The sequence below is a fragment of the Priapulus caudatus genome, unplaced genomic scaffold, assembly GCF_000485595.1.
Source record: "Priapulus caudatus unplaced genomic scaffold, Priapulus_caudatus-5.0.1 Scaffold12, whole genome shotgun sequence".
NCBI classification, from domain to species: Eukaryota; Metazoa; Priapulida; class Priapulimorpha; order Priapulimorphida; family Priapulidae; genus Priapulus; species Priapulus caudatus.
Window position 1 is genome coordinate 548,674 of NW_014577073.1, and position 11,015 is coordinate 559,688.

An 11,015-nucleotide genomic window follows, 5' to 3' on the forward strand; every position below is an offset into this window, starting at 1 on the left:
CCGTATCATAAGCAGAAACATTACAATATACGATGTTATCCAATATGAACGCGAACGCGGGTGGCTTCCCTAATACCCACAATACCTAATACACACGCGCACGGAAAGGTAATTTTCGTCACAGGTGTCGCTAATGGCTTGCATATTAAATTTCGCATTGCTCTGTCGGTTTCTCGTCGTGATTCAAAATGGCGTCGTGGCGGCTGCCTAATGGTGAGCGCTCGCTGCTTTGTGATGATAGGTTGTGCCTTGAGCACGGCAATCTATTGCGATTAACTTCATTGCAAGCCAGCTGCACGCACGCCGCCTCCATTCACCGCCAAAACGAGAGGTACCGGTGACAAGTTCGCACCCACAAAATAACCCCCATTAGGCGAAATTACATTGCGTTACAGGGTTGTCTGCTTGATATCATGATTATAACGCACGCATGCACACACACACACACACACACACGCGCGCGCGTACACACACGCATGCACACGCACGCACACACACACACACACACACACACACACACACACGTCGTTGATAAACGGTGGCCTAGTATATTATGATTAGTAGGCCCCTACTCAGCACATCAGAATGTAAAGTTGAGCTCTTGATCAGCAAGAGCCGATTTTGCGATTAGCTTTATAGAAGCCAAGTCCAGCCAGTCATAGAAATGAATCTTCCGTCGCTACATCACGCGATTGCGGTACATCTATAAAAACCTCACCCCGTATCACCATCCCGTGCTGCAGGCACCAACGCAACGCAGTTTTCTGGGATTCCACGTGTTAAGACGCGCCATAAAACATTAAAAAAAACATTATGTTGGTATAACAGCACGAACGGATTGTGAACGAACCGAAACATTCAAAGCGAAGAATTTCGTGACATTTTTTGCAAATGTTTATTAGCCTGCGTTATAGCACGGTGACACAATATCAAATAATTACATCATTTCTCTTTTTCTAACAGCATCTACACGAGCAACTCAACGACCAATGAATATACAAACTAAACCGCGCTTCACACACGCGGCTGCTAAATATAGCTGTTAGAGAGATCAGCGAGCGTGTACATATATATTCGCTGACCAGCGATCTGCTGCATATCCGCTGCAAAGCCGTAGCAAGTGCACGCACGTGGTCCCGAAATACGTCACCCTTGCCGCTGTATAAAATTATCAAGTAAATTGATAAGTAGACATCGTTCGTAAAACTATCTGTACAGCTCGCCGCCGGCTACATCGTTACTGCAAAGTACGCATACGACGCTTACCTCGTGTGAGTATAGCCCACACGATGCCTACAACTTGCTGCCACCCTGCCACCTGCGCCAGGTATGCAGTGGTCACCTGCCACCCTCGCCAGATAACGGATGCGTTCCTGCTACCATCACCAGGTAGGGGATGCGTTCCTGCTACCTCTTCTAGGTATGAGATGCCAGCCTGCCACCAGTGCCAGGTAAGAAATGCTATCCGGCTACCTGCGCTAGATGAGAGGTGCTATCCAATATGCTATATAAATCGAAGTATTATTTCAGATCAGGGCAATACCGTTATATAGTACATGTATATAGGATATAGTACAGACCAATCAATATGTACACGCGTACGTAACACGAGCCCAGCATTTGTCACATAGTGAAGCAGCAACTGTACTAATGTCCAGTGGGAAGGCTAAGGAATAATCCACTGTAGAAGTATCAAGGGATAACGTCTAGCAAGAGGATTACATGGGTAGCATCCAGGATGAAGCTCGGGGGATAACTTCCCATAGGATGGTTCAGGAATAAAGACGAGTGCGAGCATAGGGGATAATTCCCGGTAGCATGGGATAACGGCTGGTGACACACGGCTGTGTGGAGGCGTCGTGTCGGCAGCCGCGTCGTGATAAAACCTCGCGACGCGAGTCTAAGAAAAGCGAGATCACAGTGACTTGGCATGATTACGACTCCCCCCCCCCCCCCCCACGAGGCGTCGCGACCCCTCGCCGCGACCTCGGAGACGCGACGTCCGCCGCCTCGCGAGACATCAGTTCTCGATGAAGGACAGCAGCGTCTCAATGTTCTTCACCGCGCTGTCGAGCCACTTCGCCGGCTTCGTCGATGGCGCCACCTTGTGGAGCTTGCCTGCGCGGCCGCCAGGGGGCGCATCCGTCTCGGCGGCGACCCTCGTGTCCGAGTCGGACGTCTCGCGTTCCGGCGGCGGCTCCGATCCGGAGGGCTTTCTCTCCGTTCCGGAGTCCTTCGTCTCGTCATCGACCCGCGCCTCCTCCTTGTCGCCGGCGGAAGCCGACGTCTCGCTCGCGGCGTCCTCGACTCTCGTCCCGGGATCCTCCGTCGAGGGCTTCCCCGGCGCGGCCGAGCTTCCCGGCTGCGCGCCGGTGTCCGCGGAGTCGCCTCCCCCCGCCGCCGCCACCGCCGGGGACGCCGCGCGGCTCGTGCGACCCGCCTCGCCCGGCGGCCCGTCGCCGGGGCGACCCTGCCTCCTCCCTGCTGCTGACTCGCCTTCTGGAAGCAAGAGAAAGAGAGAGAGAGCTGACGCATTAGGCACGAGTGCGGGAGATGCACGGATCTCGTTTCTTCGGCTAACCTTCGAGGGCGGGGACCTTTCGTGACGGAGGGACGGTTGTCTACGCCGAGCAACAGCGGTGAAACGATAGCGAATTAGTGGTCAGGTGACGCTGGTTTGGATTCAATCGTTACTCTCAGTGCTGTATTATTGTTAGTTATGAACTACTTGTAAGGTAGAGGTTTTACTACAGACATACCTTCACTGCTACACTGTTAGGTATGAACTACTTGTAAGATAGAGGTTTTACTACAGACATACCTTCACTGCTACACTGTTAGGTATGAACTACTTGTAAGATAGAGGTTTTACTACAGACATACCTTCACTGCTGTATGTTGGGGATTGACCACGAGTGAGTTCCCTTGCCTTCGCTTGCTGGTTCCTGAACTGCTCAAGTAGGAGATGAACTGTCTCCATAAACTCCTCGCTCAAATCACCATCGCAAGGTGGCGCCACCGAGAATATGAGCATCAGGGCTCGAATGTCCTTGAAATGGATTACGACAAAATTGTTGTGATCAGCAGAAACAAAAGCGAGGCGCGGATTGTGCTGGGCTTACCTTTAATCTCAGATGATTAAAGGTTAGAATATATGTCGGTGATTGGAATCATTAGAATAAGCAGCAAGAAGTCTTATAAATAGCTCCCCCGTTAGATTAAAATAGCACTAGAAAGATTTAATCATTAAGGGTACATGTAAAGACAAAGGACTTCTGATGGATATTTGAAAACAGGCAACATGACAACATCCGTGTTTGCTCAACAGTGCATGCTATTGTCGAAATGGAAAAAAATGTGCTATGCTCGAACTGATATATTGTCTGAAACCCCACGGCCTGTAAATGAAATGCCTTATTAGCTAGCTACACAGTGAAAGCCAACTATAAGCATTAAACATCTATCCATGCAGCAAAAAATACCATGGTATCTGCAGGGCCGTAGCCAACTCATTTTGCCTGGGGGAGAGGGCTCAAAGCCTTCAAGTTCAGACCACGTGCAGTTTTGTGTTGTGGGCAGTTGACCATGGTCAGCCAGTACGCCATTGGTTACTGATAATCTACTACTACTATCAGGTAATTTGAATGATTTTCGTTCCAATGCTGTCAATTAGATTTTGAATGAAGGGAGAACAGACATTTAAAATGTGCAACCTGCAGTGAACACGTAGCGTTGGGACAGCGATCTGAGACTTTAGCTTAGACACCATTCATACTGAAGCTCATAACAGATGTTCCATCATAGCCTTGGCCAACAAGATGTCCAATCCCCAACTAGGTGGTGCTTCCAAAATGTAATCAGCCATATTTGTTGCATAGACTGTTGCTAACTTGATTAAGCCAACGAAATGATCACACACTTCATCGTCCACGTTCACCTATCGTAGACAGAGAGTCACTTGCTCTGACGTTGACACATCATCAGTCTCATAACTCCAATATCGTGATCGTGAATTGTTCGATCTTATGCGTTCTCTAATCTCTTTCACACAAATAGCAACGAATTTTGTTCTGTATCTGGGATGATGTGTATTTTGCATTGCGCTCTGAATGCTGTATATGGTCAGCCAAATTCTACATCACATCATGATTTCCAGTCTACGAAAAAAACAAAATTTCCATCTTCGGTTGCTCTCTCTTTGTCCAAGTTTCCCCAACACGGTATACCCCGCTCTTGCCTAGTGCAGTTACAATATATTATATTACTGACAAAATGCCTTTTTTTGTACGAATCTGAACATCAGCTGCGTCTTTCAGCACTCCAGCAGAATCCCAAAGCCTGCTTTCTAGCATTGATGCAAGAAGTGTTCTTCCCCCTCCTTACACCATCCTGCAGCTACGGCCCTCTAACGAACACGGTGCTTAACACACATGCGACCAACAACACTACACTGGCATGCACGACGTACTGGGGTATGGTTCGCCTCCACACTTACCCCACACAGTGTGTTCGCCAGCTTGCTCAGCTCGGTGACCATGTCGGCGCGTGCGATTCTCTCCTGCAGCGTCATCAGCGAGCTCGTGATGCACTCCACCAGGTTCTTGTTGTTCTGCTCAGTCAGCACCTGCCGTGACACCTGTCGACAGGTAAGTGTAGGTAAGACAGAGTAGGAGTAGGTAGAGGTAAGCATTGACAGGTGTGTAGGTAAGACAGAGCACCACACTAGATAGAGGCAAGCATTGACAGGTGTGTAGGTAAGACAGAGCACCACACTAGGTAGAGGTAAGCATTGCCAGGTGTGTAGGTAAGACAGAGCACCACACTAGGTAGAGGTAAGCATTGACAAGTAAGTGTAAGCAAGACAGTGTGGCACAAGTTAGAGGCAAGCATTGAACGAGATAAGAAGGCAGAGCTCTGCATGCAGTATAGCCAAGAAGTGACCATCAATACACTCATCACATAATTGAGTTCGTATTTTCCTATGAATTCTAAGCTCGTTATTACAAGGTCAGAAGCTTAGATATACAAGAGGCCTACTAATTTAACCTAATCGCTATCCAAGTACAGGGTTAACATCTAAAACTACATTCAGTCACACACATGCATGCTGCTTAAGGTTTTAATTTCTGGATTATGTCGGGCAAGAGGACGACAAATTAGTCAGGATACAACAAAGAAGAAATTGCTTAAGAACTAGATCGCCTAGAACTGTCATGGCCGCCCATGCTGTCTGTACAGGCAGCAGCGATGCACATACCTTTGGGAAGAAGGTGCAGAAGAACTGGTAAATGACAGGGTTGATGAGCGATGGACGTTCATCTGTCAGCACGGCGTCGATGTAGTCGATGAGGTAGGTGGAGCCACAGAGCATCTCGATGCATTTCTTGTCGATTTGCTAGTAATTTAGAGACACAGGTTACTAAGCATTTTTCTAGCAATTTATAAACACAAGTAACTAAACAATCACCTGATAATTTATTAAAACAAATATGTTCCGCTAATTATTTATCACACTATAAGATTTTACTATTACTACTATTTATAACACAAATACCAAAACATTCCATTGGCAATTTATTAAACAAGTAACTATACATTTGGCAATCGTCCACACCTAACCGACGCGAGTACTCCATAATAGGAAAACATCAACATGTAACTATACAAACTGACTGTTACACGAAACCTCTGTTATATAGCACTGTTATATAAACCTCTGTAAAATCTCCAAGGACAACCAATAATAGATGATCATTAAACATTCACCTCTGAATGATAAACGTCCGACCAGAGTTTAGCAAAGAGCACGGAATGGAGAGGCACGCCTTCCACGGCCACCATACAACCTAATGAAAGGGAAGAATAGAGTCAGAAAACTTCATACGTATTAAACGATAAACATACCTCTACCATTATTAGCATAGCGAGTTCATATAGCTAGTATGTGGTAGCACCAGCTAGTTCATGATTACACATGCTCGCTCTGCTCGTCATATCGGTGCTCACGCAATCACACCACACAAGACGACAACTTCAAAACCTCAGACGGCAGAAAACGATATGTCAAACATACTCGAATCGCGACAAACGACAAACAAACTCCACACCTAACGAACACACTACCGCATACGAAATCCTGCCCGACCGAACTGAATTTTTTCACGCGTTCGTACATCTTTGCCACCCGTCGCGCGCCACAACGTCGCATGGTGGATGGACACACGCGCGCGCGCGCATTCACTCACTCAGGTTGATGATGTTTTCGTTGATGATGCCCTGGTTGACGGCCATGCGACACAGCAGGTCGATGTACTTGTGGTAGGGACAGAAGAAGTCAGCCAACGCCTGATCGTACGGCTCGTCTATCCCCTGTTAGCGATCGTACACGCGCGCATGAGAACGCAGCAGTGCGATAGCAGCTGACCCACGACACACACGCATAACAGGACGTGATCGTTAAAGCCAGTGCAGCCTTTGTTATTCATTCAACTTTGTAAGGCTGGTGGGTATATCAGATATAACTTATATATCCAGGAGGGTGGTGGGTAATGGGGGCGGGGCTTCCTAGAAGCTGTATCATAACGGTTTGATGAAACATTGGCTAGAACACGGTGAGTTTTTTCGGAAGCACAAACTTACACAGAGAGAGAGAGAGAGAGAGCAAAAAATTGCAATTCTTCTCTCAGAAAGTTGCCATTCTGTTAGCATTTCTGGCAGAATACCGTCACTCTGCAGGCAAGTCTGGCAGAATGCAGTCACTCTGCAGGCAAGTCTGGCAGAATGGTGTCACTCTACTGGCAAGTCTGGCAGAATGCCATCACTCTACAGGAAAGTCTGGCAGAATGCTGTCACTCTACCGGCAAGTCTGGCAGAATACCGTCACTCTGCAGGCAAGTCTGGCAGAATGCCGTCACTCTACTGGCAAGTCCGGCAGAGGACCATCATTCTCCTCGCGCCGTCGTCATCGTCATCGCGGCGTGGATGCTCATACCTTACTCGACTCCACCTGGTTGACGTGCAGGAACATCTGCAGCATGGGTCGCTGCGGACGGATGTTGGCCTTGGGCGGAATAGGTTTTGGCGTCCTGCTGGGGAAGTACGGCCCCGTTTGCACTGCAAACATAATGGCAGATGCGTGATCATTAGTGCTGTGAGAAAATCTACAACGATTTGACGTCACGACGCATTCGCGTAAAACGAAAAGAAATGGTGGCAGAACAAGGCGAGATGCTAGTGCAATTGGGCGTGGCCTATGGCTAATTAACACTTATAAAACAGTATAATATATATATGTTTAAACTTATAGTTTTTTGTATGTCGTCACTGCTACACCAGCACTGCCAGCACTATGCCACCATTTTACGGATGGAGTTCTGTCGCTCAATGGCACCGAGTGATGAGCTCGTCGAACCCACGCAGCGGCTACTGCAGTAGATCCCGAGTCCTGTAGAGACATCCACATCCCGAGACATCCACTACACATGTGCCACTATTCTATGACCAGACGTGCTCCTGTGCATGCATGTGTGCGATGCTGGCTCGATCACTCACCCGGCCAGTTGTTGTCCTGGAACTGCTGGTGAGCATGAAGGATGATGGGAGCCAGCGTCTGGATGCTCTCGTTGGGATAGAGCAGCAGCATCTCACGGAGAACGTCTGTAAGAGATGTAGATGTGATGCCACCCGTGCAGCTAGTCGGGTCATGACAGGTAAAGTAGTGTATGTAACGGTATATATGCCTAATGTGCACATATCACTCAGAATGCAGACTACATACACTTACATGCTGACAAACATTTACGTACACGTACGTATACATCTTGTATGTATGCGTGCGTGCGTGCGTGCGTATATGTACATGTATATGTACACTTGACGAGTATTTAGCCTATATTATGTGTGCCTAATTACCTATTTGATAAGTACCATAGCTACACAAAATAGACATCCGCTTAGTCTCAATTCAGATTTGACAGTGATGTCCCTTCATCCCGAACTTTTAATTAACAGTTGACCACGTTATCGGTCAACGACTACATAAGTGTCAGCGTGCGTAGTTACGTGGGTGTGCTAAACTCGCTGCGTGACACATACCGAGCGAGACCTGGCGGATTTCTCGCGGCGTATAGGAGTTGAGCAGGTAGAGGAGCTTGCGTCCAAACTCCATGCGATCCTTCCAGGAGTAAACAGCTTGCTTCACCTCGGCCACTGCGGAAAGCAGAAGACGTCGCGGTATTTTAAAGGAAATAATTTGTGTTATTTCTGCAGCTGACCGTAGACGACAACAATTAGTAGTTGCTTAGAATCACGTTAGTTAAGGTATATTGTTGGATAAACAATGGGGCAAGTTATAGCACATATAATAACACAAGCATTGTATGTTAGAGACTGCACAAGAGATGAAGCGACTAACAAAGAGATTGATGGATGAGCGCAGAAAGAATGTAAGGATTTCTTATTCTACCGTTATTTTATATTTTACAATGACCATTATACTAAGGATAGGATCGCATGCCCAGCATGGGACACCATCAATCACATATCATCATTAAATCTTTCCACCTAACGAAAAGCCTTTTCATGATTGACCATCTTGACCAAACACTGTACAGAGTTTCCAGACCAGGAGATTCCGTGAGTTTCCTGACCCGCACTAGCTTGACTCCCGACACACTGTGCTAAGCACATGGTTTGCCTCTACTTCAACGACACTGTGAACCTACCAGCCTCCTCCTCCTCTCCCTCCTTCTCACCCCAGCCGTACCTTTCTTGGAGCTAAATTGGTTGATTTCTACTCAATCGTGAAGTTCAAACGTACTGCTTCTGGTCAAATCTGACAACGTCAGTCAGCTTTGAAAAAGCCTCCTGTTAGGACGCGAAACGTTAGCAGTACGTTTGAGCTTCACGGTTGAGTAGAAATCAACCAAGTTAGCTCTATTATCAACCAACCAAATGAACTTATTAAAGGATTTACGTACCTTTCTTGTCGAGTAGGAACTTTGCGCATCGCAGCACCTCTAGCGTGATGTTGAGCAGGTCGACGATATCACCGATGACGTGGCACGCCGTCGCCTCGTGGTACATCGTGTGCAGCGTCGTGAACGCCTGAAAGTCACACGCGCGCGTGAGAAATCATGCTCACATGGTGGCATGGTCGAGTAGTAATAATGCCACATAATATGTAATACGCACACACATATAATATACCGATATAATATAATAATATGTGCATAATATATAACGATATATAAGGGTGACGTATATCACTGAACAGTCCGAGTGTGCCATATAATATGTAATATATATAAATATATATAGAGAGATGGATAGATAAGGGTTATACGTACATCACTGAACAGTCCGAGAGCGCCATGATACATTGCTACCATGCGATCTTCACTAGTCTTTAACAGGATGCGGTAGACACTGCAACGCAATCGCACGATTATGAAATACTACACGCGACGGAAGATCATATCATAGCCACCGTCTCCAATGCCACATTTAATAGCTGACGTTGATTCTTTTTTCGTGCATTTGAACCAATCGGCTTGCACGTTGCATATTCCGCCACTCTTACCGATGTATTACGTGTCGTATCACGATCCTGCGATCACACCGCGCCACACACATCGATACGCGTCGTATCGCAGCCCAAACATCGGACGGCAAAACTAGATCGTGCGGCCCGAATATCGTTTTCAGGATGACTAAAGTGGTTACGTTGACTACAGCCTACAGCTAGTACCTGATGAGCGTCGCCCAGCATGAGCGGCCGTCCAGCGACGCTGTGTACAGCTGTATCGTGTCCTGCTTGAACTTGTGGATCTCCTTCAGCTCCTGTTCGCTGCTGTCCGGGTAGCAAGTGACGAAGATCTGCATCAGCCTCATTAGCTCCTCGACGGCCTGTCGCGGTTAAAGTGATTACGTCACCATAAATAGTAATAGTAAACAAAATTATGTAAATTTTTTCACAAAATGTAAATGACTCTACTCCAACGTAACACTTAACATCTAACCCCAATGTTACAGACACTGCCATAATGCTACCCTCCCACTATGCTAATGATAGTGACATTAACCTATTGTTACACACACAATAACTTAATTTTACACAAATACTATCTTAATATTACCCTCACAGTATGCTAAATGTTATACTTACACTATGTCAATATTACCCTAATATTACCCTCACATTATGCTTATGTTACACTTACACAATGCCTATTTTGCCCTAATATTACTCTCACAGTATGCTAATGTTACGCTTACACTATGCCAATATTACCCTCACATTATGCTTATGTTACACTTACACAATGCCAATATTACCCTAATATTACCCTCACATCATGCTTATTTTACGCTTACACAATGCCAATATTACCCTAATAATTATTACCCTCACATCATGCTTATTTTACGCTTACCCAATGCCAATATTACCCTAATATTACCAGAACATTATCCTAATGTTACATCTACATGTTAATGTTACACCTACTGTCTTACACTACACCCCCCCCCCCACACACCAACCTAATGGTACCCCAGCACTACATCGGCACTACCTGCGCCGCGCGGTTCGTCGCGACTCACGTTTGCGTATCGCGTCGCGTAGGGGCTGATGTTCTTGAACGCCCACTGCATGTTCTGGTGCGTGGCGAGGTAGTGCGTGAACGAGCGCGACTGCTCGCAGAAGAGCCGCAGCAGGCCGTAGTAGGCCGGCAGCATGACGCGGTTGAACAGCACTACGTCCTGGTCCTCGTGGTCGGCCCTGTGGGGGGGGAGAGAGAGCAAACGCGCGGGGGCGACGCCGCCGTTAGTTCACCGAGAATCGTGCGCACCGTGGAAGTCTGTGCAGAAGGTAATATTACCCTCACATTATGCTTATGTTACACTTACACAATGCCTATTTTGCCCTAATATTACTCTCACAGTATGCTAATGTTACGCTTACACTATGCCAATATTACCCTCACATTATGCTTATGTTACACTTACACAATGCC

The 11,015-nt window shown here is 46.9% G+C and overlaps 1 protein-coding gene across 1 annotated transcript in view; it reads right to left on the minus strand.

Annotated features, from left to right (window-relative positions):
* Positions 1–871: 871 nt before the first annotated feature.
* The window catches only part of LOC106807872 (ubiquitin carboxyl-terminal hydrolase 34-like), a 71,435-nt gene continuing 61,291 nt past the window's right edge, over positions 872–11,015 (minus strand). Inside the window, 14 exon segments of the mRNA XM_014810367.1 lie at positions 872–1,954; positions 2,008–2,499; positions 2,884–3,049; positions 4,496–4,636; positions 5,258–5,395; positions 5,767–5,846; positions 6,246–6,369; positions 6,992–7,113; positions 7,552–7,656; positions 8,095–8,208; positions 8,979–9,105; positions 9,348–9,426; positions 9,749–9,906; positions 10,603–10,780. Coding sequence (XP_014665853.1) covers positions 2,021–2,499; positions 2,884–3,049; positions 4,496–4,636; positions 5,258–5,395; positions 5,767–5,846; positions 6,246–6,369; positions 6,992–7,113; positions 7,552–7,656; positions 8,095–8,208; positions 8,979–9,105; positions 9,348–9,426; positions 9,749–9,906; positions 10,603–10,780 — 2,011 coding nt within the window. The 3' untranslated portion in view covers positions 872–1,954; positions 2,008–2,020.